Genomic DNA, 19,314 nt, shown 5'->3' on the forward strand with positions numbered 1-19,314 from the left:
TGCTAAGACATTCTCAAAATTCCACACAGAACTATTGGTCAAAAAGGAAAAGGAAGCTTACAAGTGGCATTTAAAAGGAAGGCATTATTCCAATGACACATGCAGACAACCATGGAAGGCAACAAAGGCAGACGATGCCTCAGGGAAATCCGGGGCACATATTCATTCCTGCTCTCCACAATCCTCCCGCTGTTTACCGTATGATCAATGACTCATAGATCATGAATACAATGCCTGAGATCACCTCTCCTTTAAATCATGCTTTTAGTGAGGCTTTGTTCCTGTATTTCAAAATCAGCCCTACTATTGAAAAAGACTGGGGATCCACAGAGAGGAGGGGTGGGGGTTTGAAGGGGGTTGTTGAGAGGACTAGGGGGTGAGAATTGTCGTGGCTACAGCATCCCCCAAGGTATTGGCTCTTATGCCAAGCAAAACGTGCCTTCTCCAAGAGAGGCTGGGCTAATCTGTCAACCTCAGCAAACACATGGGTCACCAACTCACCCCCTCCTGTACAGTATATCTCCCACTGTAAATCTGGTCAACAACGAGGTTGTTATTCTTCTTTAGGTTAAACAATAGCTCAGTCTGTAGTACTCTAGTGATTTGAGCCCTAAAAAACACAACCACTACAGACTTCAGACAGAAACTCTGCTCTCTGACCATTCCACTTCCGTAAACATCTTTGTTTACAGGGGCAGTGTTGCTTGTATCCTGTTGTGCTGCATTTGTAAATGCTGGAAAAATAATGGATGTGGGAAGAGTTCAGGAAAAGTTACCATTGCTGACAGCCGAACAACCAACCAGACAAACAGAAAGATCGGCGGAACAGAGGCTTGCTCTTTCTAACATCACATACTGCTTTTCATTCTCGCTGATGGCCGTTTGTTGCACTAATGAAAAAACAGTATTTCAAAGTGATGTTATGTTATTACCCTCCTAGGTAGCTTCTGTGTCAGTGCTTACTGGTTTACAGAATGGTGAGGCATCTTCCATCAATGGATTTAGATCCAACAGGATCTCCTTGGTTTAGCCTATTCCTGTGATGTTATATAAATAGCTGCCATGATGTTCCTATCACTGTTGATGTAATGAAAGGAGAACACTATAACTGTACAAATATAAACAATGGGGGCTGGGTGTTTCAATCAATATTTCTAATAGATTTTTGACATGTGCTAATAAACAAGATGGTTGACCTAATATGTGAGCAGCGCTACAACATCCTGGATCTATTAGTCATCCTGATAAGGGGACCACACACACTCTCTGAGGCGATGCCAGGCCAGATAGGTCAGTGCACCTGGGAATCAACATGGTCTCAGTCCAATGCACCAAACAATCAAAACGTCAGAACTCTGTACCTCCAGTTCCATATCTGTTTTAAGTTACATGCTTAATTACTACACAAAAACATGCAAATATGTGCTTTCTAAAAGCCCTTGTAGTGCGATAACTTGGAATAATATCCTCCTCGAATCACTACTTCAGAGTTACACTAGCTTTCTCAATATCAGAGGTGCTTGCTAAAGAAAGAAAGCCAGTCTTCCCTGGACTGGGAGATGTCTCATTAGGCTTGTCCCTCAGATACTGTGATCCCAAAATACTCGGGCCAAAAGCTTTGCCAGTCAAAACAGTGGGCCTCAGATGCGCAGGGCACGCAGAGCATTTTTCCTAGCTTGACACATCTGGATGAATAGAACGTCGTGTGCCTGAACGACGACTGCCCCCACCCTCTAGCTGTGCCACTGGGAAAGGACCTCTAACTGCATTCCTCTTATTGTTATTCTAATTAGCTTTCAGAAAATAATAACTGACGTGGACGAGTAGTACACAGCGTTGTACGAGATCTTCAGTGTCTTGGCAATTTCTCGCATGGAATAGCCTTCATTTCTCACAACAAGAATAGACTGACAAGTTTCAGAAGAAAGTTATTTGTTTCTGGCCATTTTGAGCCTGTAATCGAACCCACAATTGCTGATGCTCCAGATACTCAACTAGTCTCAAGAAGGTCCGTTTTATTGCTTCTTTTCAGCTGTGCTAACATAATTGCAAAAGGGTTTTCTAATGATCAATTAGCCTTGATAAACTTGTATTAGCAAACACAACGTGCCATTGGAACACAGGACTGATTGTTGCTGATAATGGGCCTCTGTACACCTATGTAGATATTCCATAAAAAATCAGCTGTTTCCAGCTACAATATCCATTTACAACATTAACAATGTCTACACTGTATTTCTGATCAATTTGATGTTATTTTAAATGGACAAAAAATTTGCTTTTCAAGGACATTTCTAAGTGACCCCAAACTTTTGAACAGCAGTGTATATTCTTCGTAGCTGTCTATTTACCACCACAAACCGATGCTGGCACTAAGACCGCTCTCAATGAACTGTATACGGCCATAAGCAAACAGGAAAACGCTCATCCAGAGGCGGCGCTCCTAGTGGCTGGGGACTTTAATGCAGGGAAACTTAAATCCATTTTACCTCATTTCTACCAGCATGTTAAATGTGAAACCAGAGGCGAAAAAACTCTAGACCACCTTTACTCCACACACAGAGACACGTACAAAGCTCTCCCTCACCCTCCATTTGGCAAATCTGACCATAATTCAATCCTCCTGATACCTGCTTACAAGCAAAAACTAAAGCAGGAAGCACCAGTGGCTCGGTCAATAAAAAAGTGGTCAGATGAAGCAGATGCTAAGCTACAGGACTGTTTTGCTAGCTGTTTTGAGGCTGTTCTGAGGGCAAAAGGGGGTGCAACTCAATATTAGGAAGGTGTTCCTACTGTTTTGTACACCCTAAGTGTATACAGATGTAGGATCTTAAATTTGAGCCAGTTTGCTACATCAGGAAAACAATCCTGCAGCAGCAGGAAATGTGAATTATTATGTGGATAATAATTAATGGATATTTTTTGTAGGGGTTTTACATTAGGACAAATCAAGTCTGATATTTTCAAGTTGAAATTACAAACTTTAGAAGACTTTTTAAAGCTTGAATACACTACAAGTTTGCATTTCTTGCTGTGCAGCAAAATTCTCATCAACAGAAGAGTGATCAAATTAAGATCTTACATTTGCATTAAAGAACATAATTAGTTAAAGAAAATTGTGAGAAATAAAAAAGTATACCAGTTTCATTTAAGGACCAAAGGATTGACAGCCGTCCCAAATAGATTGCAAAATAGTTGGGAAGAGATTTTTGACGTACCGATTTCATGGCATAGTGTTTATGAACTGATATGCAAAACGATGCCGGATTCTAAACTTAGAATTTTTCAATTTAAATTATTATACAAAAATCTTGCTACCAATAGAATGTTATTTAAATGGGGGATACAATCTTCCCAGCTCTGCAGATTTTGCTGCGAAGAAACAGAATCATTAGATCATTTGTTTTGGTACTGTCCATTTGTAGCTTGTTTTTGGACACAGGTCCAGGAATGGCTAAAGGATTGCAATATTTACCTGGAGCTAACCCTGCAGACAGTACTACTGGGTGATCTGAAAAGTCATAGTCAATCGATCAATAATATAATAATACTTTTAGCAAAAATGTTTATTTTCAATTTACAATCTGTAGAAACAATGAGAATAGAAGGGTTCAGAACTTTTGTAAAACATCACAGTACAGTTGAAAAATATATGGCAAATAGAAATCCAATATGGATGGTGTTAAGAGATAGATGGGAGGGGTTGAATGGAGCTGAAGGGTGGGACTAATAACAACAACTAATAACAACAAGATAACTAATGTAAAGCATACTGTGTCCATAATCAGTATATAGGTTATAGGTTGAGAGCTTTTGTGAAAGAGCACAGTTAGAAAGATATGGCATATAGAAGCAAACCGGATGGACATCATGAAAATGATCGTGATGTTGAGGGTAGATGAAGTTCAGGAGTAAAAACCAACAAAATATAATTATTGTAAAATTGACTGTGTCCATAAAATGTAGATAGTATGTATAAGCTGGAAGAAGAGGCCTAAGCATTGTTGTTCACTAGTTTACTCCAATTAGGGAAAGGGTGGTGGGGTTGGAAAGTAATAAAGGGAAATATATATTTTTTAAAGGATATGTATATATATATGTATGTATATGTATTTATATGTACATGTATATACAGTGGGGAGAACAAGTATTTGATACACTGCCGATTTTGCAGGTTTTCCTACTTATAAAGCATGTAGAGGTCATAGGTACACTTCAACTGTGAGAGACGGAATCTAAAACAAAAATTCAGAAAATCACATTGTATGATTTTTAAGTAATTAATTTGCATTTTATTGCATGACATAAGTATTTGATACATCAGAAAAGCAGAACTTAATATTTGTTACAGAAACCTTTGTTTGCAATTACAGAGATCATACGTTTCCTGTAGGTCTTGACCAGGTTTGCACACACTGCAGCAGGGATTTTGGCCCACTCCTCCATACAGACCTTCTCCAGATCCTTCAGGTTTCGGGGCTGTCACTGGGCAATACGGACTTTCAGCTCCCTCCAAAGATTTTCTATTGGGTTCAGGTCTGGAGACTGGCTAGGCCACTCCAGGACCTTGAGATGCTTCTTACGGAGCCACTCCTTAGTTGCCCTGGCTGTGTGTTTCGAGTCGTTGTCATGCTGGAAGACCCAGCCACGACCCATCTTCAATGTTCTTATTGATGGAAGGAGGTTGTTGGCCAAGATCTCGCGATACATGGCCCCATCCATCCTCTCCTCAATACGGTGCAGTCGTCCTGTCCCCTTTGCAGAAAAGCATCCCCAAAGAATGATGTTTCCACCTCCATGCTTCACGGTTGGGATGGTGTTCTTGGGGTTGTACTCATCCTTCTTCTTCCTCCAAACACGGCGAGTGGAGTTTAGACCAAAAAGCTCTATTTTTGTCTCATCAGACCACATGACCTTCTCCCATTCCTCCTCTGGATCATCCAGATGGTCATTGGCAAACTTCAGACGGGCCTGGACATGCGCTGGCTTGAGCAGGGGGACCTTGCGTGCGCTGCAGGAATTTAATCCATGATGGCGTAGTGTGTTACTAATGGTTTTCTTTGAGACTGTGGTCTCAGCTCTCTTCAGGTCATTGACCAGGTCCTGCCGTGTAGTTCTGGGCTGATCCCTCACCTTCCTCATGATCATTGATGCCCCACGAGGTGAGATCTTGCATGGAGCCCCAGACCGAAGGTGATTGACCGTCATCTTGAACTTCTTCCAGTTTCTAATAATTGCGCCAACAGTTGTTGCCTTCTCACCAAGTTGCTTGCCTATTGTCCTGTAGCCCATCCCAGCCTTGTGCAGGTCTACAATTTTATCCCTGATGTCCTTACACAGCTCTCTGGTCTTGGCCATTGTGGAGAGGTTGGAGTCTGTTTGATTGAGTGTGTGGACAGGTGTCTTTTATACAGGTAACGAGTTCAAACAGGTGCAGTTAATACAGGTAATGAGTGGAGAACAGGAGGGCTTCTTAAAGAAAAACTAACAGGTCTGTGAGAGCCGGAATTCTTACTGGTTGGTAGGTGATCAAATACTTATGTCATGCAAATTAATTACTTAAAAATCATACAATGTGATTTTCTGGATTTTTGTTTTAGATTCCGTCTCTCACAGTTGAAGTGTACCTATGATAAAAATTACAGACCTCTACATGCTTTGTAAGTAGGAAAACCTGCAAAATCGGCAGTGTATCAAATACTTGTTCTCCCCACTGTATATATATATATTTGCGAGAAGAAAAAAAACATATGGGGGATTGGAAGTGATGCAGACAATTACATTGATGGAAGTTACAATCTATCTTTAATATTAAAGCTGATCTACCCCCTAAAAAAAATTAAAAATAAAAATAAGAGATGGGCAATTCCACAGTAACAGAATTGCTTTGAGGCTCAGATTTTTCACTTACAATGTATGCCAAACAAAAACGATTGATTTCAAAGTTTAACACACCATACAACTCTATGCACAAGGACTACTTTCAACAATTCACACTGAACATTTTACAAAAACACATTTACTGGAAAATGCAAATTTGTTAACAGAATTTCTGTACATTCTCCCTCCATTTCTGTGTCCACGTTTTCCAAAAACTCTTAAATATCTGCTCCGAATTAAGATTCAACGATGTCTGCAAAAATAATGTGGTGTCATCTATGACATGATACATTGACTTTGAAAAAATCTATTTTGGTTATTGAACTACAGTAAGTGAATTGGATTTACACCCGGTAATGGAATTGTATTATGTGTCCCTGATCTGTACCACACAGAAATGCATCATTATGGATATGAATGTCATTCTCTTCATGGTGATGTATCCTAAATAGGTACATTGTACATACAACATTTCTCCCTTTGCATATTTGGGTATTATTCTTACATTCTTCGGCATTCTTCTTACTTCTTCGGAAATTCCGAAAAAACTTAATTTAATCACTTAATAATTAATAAACAAAATTGATATCAGTAAAACATGAACTAATTGATAGGTCTGGCTTTAGTTGTTACTTCTGTAAACTTTAATTATCCTCCCTCTTCATGAGGGAGATAAATTAGAAAATATCATAAAGATACTGTATGTTGGTTTTTGGTAACCGAATTTCAAGGCACAAGTCAATGTTTCTTAAACTTACAGAAGGCAGGAAAATGTCTCCAAAACTAAATATAAAATGTTGATATTAGTTGGTAGGGGTCTTTTGATATATTTCTAATTCCTTTTAAGACTTTCTGGTAGATGTTTTCTAAAAACCCTTTTCCATCTGTTTGACCAGAAATCAAAGCCTTTGCTTATTCCTAATCTATATATGCCTTAATTAAAAAAGAAAAAAAATATATAGACTCTTAGCTTTCATTTGACACCCAATTTGACATGCTCCTATGAACTTCACATGTTGGTGCTCATGGGTCCTTTTGCATGGAAATTACCATATCAACTCCTACATTTACATTTACGTCATTTAGCAGACGCTCTTATCCAGAGCGACTTCCTATCCAGGGTTTCCCCCATATCTGGAGGGGGATGAGATCACCATTAATGTGACACACAACACAGGAGGAGACGGCTCTGCAATGTATAGCCCAGACCGACTGTAGAGCTTACATGTTTTCAAAACTGTGGCTCTAACACTGTGTATTATAGCATTTCTGGCAAGAGATGTTATAGTATTTCTGGTAGAGATCCCATTTTGAGGGCATCCTGTACTTTTTCTAGTTCTTATTTGGGAAGCTGAGTGTCAAGCAAAACAGGAATCCCATCATTTGCAGGAATATTTCTGGAGGCAAACAGAAAAGTGATCAGACGGCAGGATTATGTGATAGAATTATATAGCCTCACAACAGAGCCATGAGTAAATGCCGTGCCAACCTAATCCAAAATCAACACTACCCAATCTCCCAAATATCCATACAATGAATGAATTGTCACCATATGGCACAGATACTGTAACAGGGCTCATTGGGCATAACTCTTTTAAATAAATACAGTCGCTACATTAGATGTGATATACAACTTGAAATTCACACACTGTTCATTTGTGTACATACACTCGACATGACAGAGATGGATAATATGTTCAATGCTGTCAAAGCACAGTAAAAATAAACAAAACTAAGCATGTGACCTATAATTGGAGGCAAAATAAGAGAGCTAAGAGCTAATAAGAGATTCAATTTCTACTAAGCAGACATGCCAGCTAACAGACTGCTTCACCAGAAGTAAAAGAAAATAAGCACTAGGATGTGAAATTCCAGTCCATGAGAACCTAAACCTAGATTGAATAAATTCCTAAATCCCTGGTGACGATTTCTCTAACCACTGCAACTGAATGCTCATTATTGATCAAGCTTTTTTAATTTACTTCCTTCAATAACATTTTGATATGACAAGGGTAGCTAGTTGTTCCATCCTTATCACTGGGGGGACAATGTGAGCCCTTGTCATGCATGAGTGACTACACATCACCAGGTGATACAGAGCTGGCCACATAGCCAGAGGAAAGCTGTGTGTCAACCACAGAATGGCATTGCTTGATAGGGCAACCTGGTCTCAGAGCATTTCATAATATTATGTACGTAAATCAGAGACAAGCCATTTAGTATGATATATTACGTTTCGAATAGTACAGTATGTATTAATTTGTGGATGTCCATCACCCATTTCGTATGATATATTACGAATTTGCTAAATGTACAATATGTTACGAATTTGCAAAAAGTTTGATATGTTACGAATTTACATTTTACATTTACATTTTAGTCATTTAGCAGACGCTCTTTTCCAGAGCGACTTACAGTTAGTGACAGCATACATTTTCATTTTCATTCAATTCTAGCTAGGTCCCTAATAATAGCTATCTGGCTAATGTTAGCTAGGCTAGGGGTTAGGGTTAAGTTTAGGAGTTAGGTTATAGGGTTAAGGTTTGGGTTATAGGAAAGGTTAGCTAAAAGGGTTAAGGTTAGGGTTAGGGGAAGGGTTAGCTAACATGCTAAGTAGTTGCCAAGTAGCTAAAAAGTAGTTAGTAGTTGAAAAGTTGCTAATTAACTAAAATGCTAAAGTTGGGTTGCTAGACGTTCGCGTTATACCCCCATCCATCCCGCCCGACCAACCACTCTACTTTTGTTTTTGCCTTAAGTAACCATCTGTCTGACGTAACCATACCAAACATAACATGTCATACTAATTTGAGTGTCCACGGGTTTACGTTCACTATGTTAAATCTAGTCTATTGGACCAGGCTGGATATGGGAACTAACCCCTCACACCACAGAGCCTGGAGAGGTGCCAACTGAGTGGTTATGGGAATTCCCTTGGCTTAGTGGCACTGGAAATGGAAATGTGACGTGAGCTAGCAAGCCCTGAGACAAGAGCAGGATTTTTTTTTTACCAGTAGGGCACATCTGAGAGGACAATGCCACCTATCACTGGTCACAAGCATCACCCCTTTCATCACATACCCACTCCTTGTCCACTAGTCTACATTCACATCTCAGGAGTACAGGAAAATGATATCACTCAACACTGGTTTTGAAATGTTAAGAGCTGCTGTAGATATGATGGGTAAGGACACTGTTTACTGTGACTGTGCTGTTGTTAGGCACCTTAGAGCCCATTGGTCCCCCTCTGTCTGGTGTACTCCAGTCTGCCACATTCACCACCATCCTCCCCCCATTAACAGCTTAATCTGCTCTCCCTCCAACGGCAGATAGCTCATTAAAGCCCAGTCGGCCAGCGCAGGGGGCCGCTGTCAGAGGGGGAGGGAGCCTATGCTTGAATTCCACTAAAGCAATTTGAATATATAATGTGCCAACAAAGATATAATCACAAAATCCTATTCAGTGATTAAAGCATACTTTAATTGCATACACTTAAAATTGCTAAACAGAACGACTGATGTCGCCTATCCGTATTCATCTCTTCCATTTCACATATGTTCAATTACAACACTCGCTGGCTTGCATATGCCTTTCATATGTTTGTGTTTACTTAAGCTACGTTCTGTATCAGAGTACTTTATTATTTTCTGATGAAGCGCCATAAAGAACAGCGCAGACAGAGGGAGAACAATTCCATGGCTGCCATAGCATCCCCCTTTCCTCATCTCGGCTCTTTCATGTCTACACAGAGACAACAAGCGTGGAGACATGGGGCTCCCTCGGGTTCACCAACTCCCCAACCTCCTCCCCCTCTCCAAACAAAGCCTTTTCAGTTGCCAGCCTGACCCAGTAACCTGGCTAGCAGCCTGGGGGTATAGTGTACCCTCTCTTAGGGCCCGTGTGAGCACACAGGCCAGTGTTTGTGTACAGAGCAAAGTCACTTTTGTCAATGCAATTGGCTCTTGCAGGGATTAGAGCAGCTCCTTTTAGACAGGGCCGATTGTGTGGTAAATGTGCAGTAGGCTAGCAGGCAGCGCTGGGGAGGGTGCTCTAGTGCCCGGCTAATCTGGTTGGACACAGGCATCTTTCTTTACTGCTGCTTCACAGGAATGTCTTCTCCCTTTCACTGCCAAGTGTTTCGGTATTATATGTACTAGGTCTGACTACACTCAGCATCAAGGATAACATGACACAGAGCTATGATTAAACAAACCCGGTTTGCAGTATTTATGCATTAGCATATTATCACATATTTTTCCCTGTAGTCAGATAAAATCACAAACATGGTCCTGGAATACTGTGAAAATACCAAGTATATGCTTCCAGGTTTCAGAATAACTGGCAGTACTGTAGCTGTGTAAATAAAGACTCTGTATAAACATTGCTGTGGCAGGTCTGATTGAATCCGGTTCTAAATCTAACATGGAAAGCTGAAGCATAACAAACCTAAACTCACACATGCCACAAATGCAAAGGAGGTCACATTAAACACTGATGGTCCCTTTGCAAGACAGTCAAGCTTTTTATGTATTTATAACGACAAATGTGAGAACAGCTCCATTCTACTGTATAACCCTATAAGGCAACAATAACCACCAGCTGAAGAATAGAACAATATCTTCACAACATGTGCAATCTAATCAGGCAGGCCATCAGGGTTTTGTCGGTGGATGCATGCAACTGAACTGCCCTCTTCTTTCAAGCCATGTTTTTGGATCTCATTAAAAATGCAGTGGAGGAACGGTTACGAATGTGCTGCCTGGACGGCAAATCAGAACTAATTAAAGCATTTGATTTCTGAAGCATTAGAATGGGTGTGCAAAAACACATTCATCTTACCCCCTGGCTCCCCTTGAAGGAAATTGCTGGCTGATTTGGTAAGGATCCCTGGGGAGAGAAAAAAAGGGGGAAAGTGGTTATCATGTAATATAACAGACTCAAGCATTACAGGTAAATAAAATAAGATTAAATCTAAAATACATCAGGTAACACTACATTTTGAAATGAAATATTGTTATTTAATAATACATATTACATATCTGGTCAAGCTCTGCTAGTAGATATATTTGCTGCGATTACACTCTCAATACCGGCAATTTCTCCCACAGCAATAGTGATTTATGAATCAAGATAAGAATCTATTAAAACAGTACTACTTAGTTCAGTGGGGCAAATTATACCCATTAGCTAACCATCACAATAATGATAGTTTCCCATCCCTTATTTGCCCCAATGACCGAAGTACAACCTCTTAAGTGTTAATTCAATAATAAAAACGGCCCACAGATCAAGGTTGCTTCACCGCTAATCTGCACTGGAATGTGTCTGATTAATCAATCTAGAGCACAGAAAACTTGTTTCACTCAACTAGTTCTCATAGTCAACTAGAAATTGGGGAGGGAGGGAGGGAGGGGGGTGGGAGCGATAGAGAGCAGGTGAAAGAGAGAGAGAGAGAGTGAGAGAGAGAGAGCGAGGGGAGAGAACGAGAGAGAGAAAGAATCATGAAAAAGCTTCATCACAAAGCTTTTAGCGTAAAATCCCTAATCATTTTCTCAGCTGATTTCTCATCAAAATGACTAGAGTTAGAAGCAGGCTTGAGAACAAACTGTATCTTTGTTTACAAGTGGGCTACATTTTATCAGCCCACCGTACTGTGACTTGCACAAACCTGCCCTCCATGTACAAAGCTGTCCTGCAAATAAGCCTTTATGTAACTGTAAAGAGGTGACCACACTGTGCATGTTTCAAGTGTTCCTGAACTGTCAAGAAGGATCAGTACCTGTATCACCAATTTGTAAGTCGCTCTGGATAAGAGCGTCTGCTAAATGATGTAAATGTAAATGTATATGACTAGTATGTAACATTGGAGACAACAAAAACTGTTCTCTCTGAGGTACTCCTAGCGATGATACAGGGTCAAGAGATAAGAGCCATTATCTGAAAGGTACAGCTGCAGCCATGGTCAACAGGCCTGTGATCGAGATGTAGTTGTCCCCTATTGCACTGACTTTGCTCACATCTGCTTGTTTGAAGAAGTGTACTTACTGTGATCAAGATGTGGTTGTCCCACTGGCTATCCTAAGTTGAATGCACCAATTTGTAAGTCGCTCTGGATAAGAGCGTCTGCTAAATGACTTAAATGTAAAATGTTTATCTATTGTAGATGGTTTTGGGAGAGGTCATCATGCCACTCTCTTTCCCTCTGGTCATTGCTCAATAGGCCTACAGCTCATGTTGTATTTTAAAGGGTACGCTTATTAGGGATCTATTTGTTTTATGGTCAGTTGCAGGATGAACATTACAGGCTGGCACTTAATTTACTCATATAGAGTGAAACCCACAGAAACTGATAATGACCTGACTTGACAACCTTGTGAAGAACTATGATGAACTAAATCCCACACTGTAGTTATACATGAGCTATAAATATTTGGTTAATAAAGAATCTACTTATAAAAAAAGCCTTTTGAAAAGAGAGCAGACCCCTGTATATATATTTTGTATCGGTTTACATTCACGTCACTACAGCAGCCTACAGCAGATGTGGGAGTTGCCAAGCCTTTTCATTGGGGAAAGTAACCCATAGTTTTACACTACCTGATGGACCAATGATCTCTGGAATTGGGCGGGCTTCTAAACGTTTAAAGGGCAAAACAATGCCCAAGAGTAGAGCAACAAAACTGCCCTGCCTCCCGCCACCCAATAAGCAACAAGAGACTCGGGGTTGGGGTGAAACTGACCGAGTCCCCATCCAGCTGCTGTCCAGATTTACCGCAATGATTGTAGAGGAATCCAAGTTGTCCCTACTTTTCATAGTCTACAACAGGCAGTGGCGTAAAGTAACTAAGTAAAATACTTCGTACTACTTAAGTCGTTTTGGGGGTATATGTACTTTACTTGAGTATTTATATTTTTTAACAACTTTTACTCCACTACATTCCTAAAGAAAATATGTACTTTTTACTCCATACATTTTCCCTGGCACCCAAAACTACTCATTACATTTCAAATGCTCAGGCAGGACAGCAATTGGGTCCAATTCACACACTTATCAATATAATGCGTTGTCACCCCTACCGCCTCGGATCTGGCTGACTCACTAAACACAAATGCTGCGTTTGTAAATTATGTCTGAGTGTTGGAGTGTGCCCCTGGCTGTCCGTAAATAAAATGTATATCAAGAAAACTGTGCCATATAAGGAATTTGATTGATAGCATTTACTTTTACTCAAGTATGACAATTGAGTACCTTTTCCACCACTGTACTTAAGTACATTTAAAACCAGATACTTTTACTTTTACTCAAGTTGTATTTTACTGGGGGACTTTCACTTGAGTCATTTTCTATTAAGGTATCTTGACTTTTACTCAAGTATGACAGTTGAGTACTTTTTCTACCACTGACAACAGGCACCAAAGGTATTTTTTCTCTAAAAAAAAACACATATAGGCTAGGCTACATATCCTATGTAAATTACAGTTATTTAGAAATGCTTATTGCATATTATCCATGTCACATAGGAATACGGCTATTAGGCTACACATTTTTCAAAATGATCAACTGCAACATTATCAGAAGCCATAACAGCTCATGTAGGCTGTTACTTTTAAAGTAACAAGATTGCTGGATAGATTTGCAATTTACAATGAATGTTGAGAGCCATTATTTTCCTTATTCGCAGGTAGGTTATAGCGCTGATGAGCGCCTAATTAAGGTCTTAGGCTATTTATTTTCAGCATTATTTGTTCCAGTGTTTCTAAATTACGAATAGATGTTTGGACGATTAAAGCATATAAAAGACGTTACTTCGAAACATCAATGGATCACATATGCTAATAGTCCACACTACAAACGGCATTTTTCAAAGCAATTTCAAACAACCTCAAATGGTGTATTGGATGCTGTGACAATTTCTATGGTCCCATATAATCAAACAACCATAGACTACTAAAACTGTAAACTATGCCATCGATCAATAAACCATAGATAGCCTACAATGCTCGCACAGTGTACAACAAGCACAATAAACGATAGGCTACTGGTTCGCTGACACTTTTTTAACTTTATGAAACTTTTTAACCCAGTGGTCTACCTCTTTTCATTGTGATTAGACTATAGTCGGAGTATCCAATTAAACAAACACCGAAGCGAGAGCAAATTAAATCGGATGGGACTTACCTTAAGATTCTGATATGCTTCAAGCGTTCGAATGGCGGTATCAGTTAGCTTGACGTGATATAGAGATTTATTTGGAACGTTTTTGTTGATTTTTGCACAGGAGAGCCCATACCGACGCTCCTGTCTCAGCGCTGCCATGTCTACAACTGAGGTGAATTGGCGACATTCTCTGTGAAACGTCACTTGGACCTAGGCGGAGTTACCATTGCATGCGTTGCCGTGATCACGTCACGCACACACACACACACACACACACACACACACACACACACACACACACACACACACACACACACTTCATGTACGTGTCTTTGTATGTCTTTGTTTTGATATTATAATAACAATGTCATACTGTAGGTTCTTTTAGAAGAATGTTTGCATAAACCATATTTTCTTACTACTGAATGAGAAGGAAAAGGAGGAAAAGCTATCTGTTAAAATAGACCCCCATCTAGAGAGCCTTTCCCTTATAGACTGAAAGCAATTTGAGGTAGACCTATCACAGAAAAAATGCTGAATATATAGTATAGGCCTAATGACTCTATGTTACCAAAACCTTTGGAAAGATTGCTTGTGTGACACAAAAATACTATGTTTTGGTATGCTTCTATTGTAAATAATAATGAATCATTGTTATTCCTATATTTCATGTGATGATTATTATCATATCATCTCCCTATTGGGTAATACAGATAAACAAATATGTTTATAACCTAGGTTCCAACTTATTCTATAGCCCTGAAGTCATAATAATCGCCAGATTAAAAACCATGGAAATATGAAATCTAGAAAAAATATGAAAAACGATTTTATTCTGAACTAGATTAAAAATACAAAAATATATTCAGTTGATCTGGTGGACCAATCCTGTGCTCCCAGACAGATTATGTGAAACGGACAGTGATGAAAAACTAGGGAATTTGGGTTAATTAAAGGCATAATCCCTAACAGACAAGATGCTTGGGCCTTGGATTAAGGAGCTCTCTCACAGTCACTAATAGAGTCTTTAATTGCCATATGGCCATCTGAGGTTCTCTATGACTATCTAAACCAGACTATATCAACAACACTTATCACTGCAAATATACAGTGTACAGTGCAGTATGCTGCCTATTGACAATAATGTAAGAGGAAATATTGAATTCAGACCCCAAAGATGATCACTGTGAATGTTCTTGTCGGTTGTAGCTACAATGTGGGACAATATACCTCAGGAGATTTAACAACCCAAATCCAAACTCTCAAGTGATGGTATTAAGGAATCATAGAATGCAAGTGTGGTTCTTGCACAGCTGTGTGTTAGTCTCATGTTCAGGGTCCTTTCAGTGAATCACTCACTTTTGCAGTGCAACAGTGTTAAGGAGGTTGGGGCTAAAACAAGGGGGATCATAAAAACATATGTAGGTACAATTAAAAAGCTTTCCTCATGTTGAGCTTCCACACAAACTACCAAAATACATAGTATGAACACATTATTTTATAATTTTAATTCATTTGAATACAGCAAAAGGTTAATACTTGGCATTGGAATTTTCCTTCTTTAGTGCATTTAGTTTAACTCAGAAAGCCATTTCCCCATTGAGTGGTCAATTAAACCATTTATCTAACATTAATTTGAGATTTTCCATCCAGATAATATGCATATTTTTAAATCAGTCTATACAGAATTGGTACAACAAGACATCCAGCTACAAGTGTAAACCTGTCTATCTCTATGCTATCTCAATACCCATTTCAGGTAAATAACCATAGCATTCACTGAAGGGCTCATTTTCCCTTCAGTCAAATTGGGAAAGTGGTCTTAAGTTTAGGCATGACAGTCTGAATATTTTTATTTCACTTTTCCTGTTGCGACATGACCAGAAACAGCAATGACACACACTCTCAAAAAAGCAGCTTTTAATAACTGTATACAATTACTGCAATATCTCAGTTAATTTATCCAAATTAATATAACAAAGATGGTATATTATGTTGACACAGTACCAGGGGATATCTAACAGACACTCCAAATAATGCACACAACAAACGTTTGTGTCATTGTTTCAAAACAAAAGCTGTTTTCATTTAAATTGTGAGTGCATTTTGAATTGAGGGATAGTTTATGAATACATGGGTTGTGGCTGTGTATACTGATATTGGTTGAAGGCTGCCATGCCATGAGTTATTAAGCTACACTCTATGAGATACAGTGTGTAGTCCCTATAGGACCGAGGCCTGTCTTGTCTTGAAAGTGTTGCTCACTGGCTCCTCTTCCACAGAAGGTATGTGGCAACCCTCGAAAAACCTGTTCTGTTTGTAGAAATATATTATCCCCAGATCCTATAGTAATATTTAGTTTGTGCCACTCAAATGTTCCTGTTTGATTGATTTTCCCTTCAAACGTATTAGAGGATTAAATGAGTGAAAGAAAGTGCATACATTGTTGCTGATAAGTATATAAAGGGAAATCCACTCAACTCAATAAAAAAGCACCCAGCATCTCACACAGGTCATCAGGGCCATTCTAAGTCTCCCTCTTAACACTTGACTACTTAAAAAGGGAAAATAAGATCTTGCGCCACATAGTAAAGCAAAACTGAGCCTAAGACGGCCGTCCCTGAGATCTTATTGGTGGAAAGCATTAATGGAAACTGCATTATGGGGCAGCACGATGAAGTCATTAAGAAGCTTACAGACTTTCAGGCAGATTAGATTTTGCTCTTCTAATCCTACAGATTACAGCCGCGCAAGCCTGCTGACCGAGTGTGCTTTGTTTGTTTTACAATTTCTTTCCATTTATCATTTCTTGTTGCTCCTAACTCTCTTGAATATGTAGCAGGATTGATAGGAGGTTAAGGTGAGACTGCGTATAGCTCTAGTTGATGAAACAAAGCTCTGGTAAAAACTATTGATGCAACTGGGATTTTGAGATGGTTATGGATGTTTTTAAATTGGATTTAACAGGAATTTATGTGGATATCAATTTTCATAAAAACTACAGACTGTCGCTAAAGGATGAAGGCACTTCTCAGCCGTAACTAGACCGAGCGACTGCTTCCACACTACAGAACCAACCAGCCAGGCAGGCAGCGTGGGGAGAGATAGGCTTGAGGAAGATCATCTCTTTTGGAGGCTTTCACAGATGGTGTCCCTTGCTCCCTGTAGTGAGATGGATACAGAGCCCTGCCCTGGAGAGCAAGAGAGGCGGGTGGTGGAGACCAATGAGCCAGAGTTGAAGGAGGCCTACACAGGTCCTGGTGACAAGGACAGTCAGAAAGAAAAGGAACTGTCCCATGGGCCTCAGCAGGAAGACAAGGAGTCCCATGGGGAGGGAGACCCCAGGATAGAAATCCAGGGTGGAGGGAACGCTGGCACTACGTTAAACTCCCTCCCTATCCCTGAGAAGACAGAGACCCCCTGTGTGGAAGAGAGGAAGCTGAAGAAGACCCCCAGTTTTGCAAAAACAGTGAGGTTCAGTGAGACAGAGTCTGTGGAGGACAGGGAGAGCACAGAGGAGAGTCTATTCCCAGACCATGAGATGGTGCAGTGGATCTTCTCCAGCTTTGAGGAGCTGTTCCTGGCTGAAGACTGGCAGGACATCACAGGTATGTTATTATTTCAATACAGTCATCATCATAAACCTTTTAAGCAATTATGATCTTGGAATATTGAAATGGTTGTTGAAGCAATATTGCTCTCATGGCAAACTATGTTGTTCTATTGTAAACACATTTGTTTGTCAATTGTTGTGGCACTGCCTGTAATTTGCATGCAAACAAATTCTACAGATGTTGTTTTCAAGTCATGTTTCTTCGTGGTCATGTTTTTCGTGGTCATGTCAATCTAATTAATGAAATTATATTTAGTTTAAACTGTATTACATGACATTATGCCCTTTCCTAATAGTTGTTTTTTCTCCAAGTGTCTGTTGATCAACAACAAGCAGATTAACCCTCTGCCCCCTCTCTCACCCTCCCTCCTCCCTCTCTCTGTCCGCCCCTTGATCCCTCCTTCTCCCAGATGACCGGCTGTTGAGGAAGAAGGTGCTGGCACCTGGCCCCCAGAAAGCTGAGCACCCAGCCTGGGGTCAGGAGGTCACAGTCAAAATGCAGGGAGTGCTGGAGGACAGGACTGTGGTGGAGAAGGACCCTAAACTGGTGTTCGTCATTGGAGAGGGAGATGTCAACCAGGTGGGCCCTAAAGACATTCTGACTGACAACAGGACAGGTTCCAACACACCTGTCCTGCACCCTGTCACACACAACTTAATCTGCTAAACATAACACAGGGTTGGCCTGATCCTTCAGAGAATGTGCATGTGATATAGGTCTTAGTATAGCCATAACACAACATAATTGTAAATTGTACATTGGTATTCTATGTGGCTATAGTGTTTCAATGTATGCGAAGTAAATTAATAACTCTTCATTAATGGATTTTCATATGTGTGCAAATAAACCATTAACAGTGAGGGAGCTGTGGGTAACACAGTGCTGTTTGACACACAGGCCCTGGAGGAGTGTGCTATAGCCATGCAACAGGACGAGATCACATTACTGCTGGCAGATTCACAGTACACCTATGGACTTCTGGGAAGGTAAACACTGCTGGGAGTGTCATGATCCACAGCACCACTGTAGGGCAAAGACACAATTACAACACAAAAATATACATCCAAACCAGTTTCAGTAAAAAAAAAAAGAAGAAGATATTTGGTTAAATTAAATAAGTTCTCTAAGCCCCTCCTCCAATCAATAAGGAGGTTGTGTTATGGGGGGGGGGGGGGGGACTGTAAAAACCCAAACATAGACTTGGCCATCTATCACCCCTCATTTAAAAAGTAATGTGACATCTATTATCACACTTAGGAGCAGTCCTAGTGTACCTGTTGATCAGAGGGCAGCCTGGCTGTCCCCAGTAGCCTGACTAATTAACCATTAACTGGAGCAGATGGCCTCCTCCAAACACCATTCACACATGGCCAGAGGCCTCTACCCTCCCTCACGCCCTATGGGAGGACACCACTCAAATTACAGTCAATGGCTTGGGTTTACAACCCATGCCCCATTAATAAGCCATTGCATGTATAGAATGTAACACATTGACACCTGTGGATCTGAAACAAACTCATATGATACTTCACATCCAGTATTTACTTCAACATGCCATTGTAACCTGATCATTATTTTTCAAATTACCACTTGACTTGTAAAAGAAAACTAAGTGAACGAAATGGCGTAAATTCAGTTATTTGCTGGCAAATGTCATGTTACCTT

General features: G+C 40.1%; 1 protein-coding gene across 2 annotated transcripts in view; it reads right to left on the bottom strand.

The window, feature by feature from the left end:
- LOC311134638 (RNA polymerase II elongation factor ELL2-like) overlaps window positions 1-14,200 on the bottom strand; it is a 41,703-nt gene extending 27,503 nt beyond the window's left edge. Inside the window, exons 1-2 of one of the 2 annotated variants that reach the window (XM_084168377.1) lie at window positions 14,057-14,198; window positions 10,717-10,764 (exon numbers count right to left, since the gene is read on the bottom strand). In XM_084168377.1, the coding sequence (XP_084024503.1) occupies window positions 10,717-10,764; window positions 14,057-14,194 (186 nt within the window). In that variant the 5' untranslated portion in view covers window positions 14,195-14,198. Of the gene's footprint in view, window positions 1-10,716; window positions 10,765-14,056 lie in introns of both variants that reach the window. The other variant, XM_084168378.1, reaches the window with a different exon arrangement.
- Window positions 14,201-19,314: the final 5,114 nt, after the last annotated feature.

The sequence above is a fragment of the Coregonus lavaretus genome, assembly GCF_964263955.1.
Source record: "Coregonus lavaretus genome assembly, chromosome: 9".
NCBI lineage: Eukaryota > Metazoa > Chordata > Actinopteri > Salmoniformes > Salmonidae > Coregonus > Coregonus lavaretus.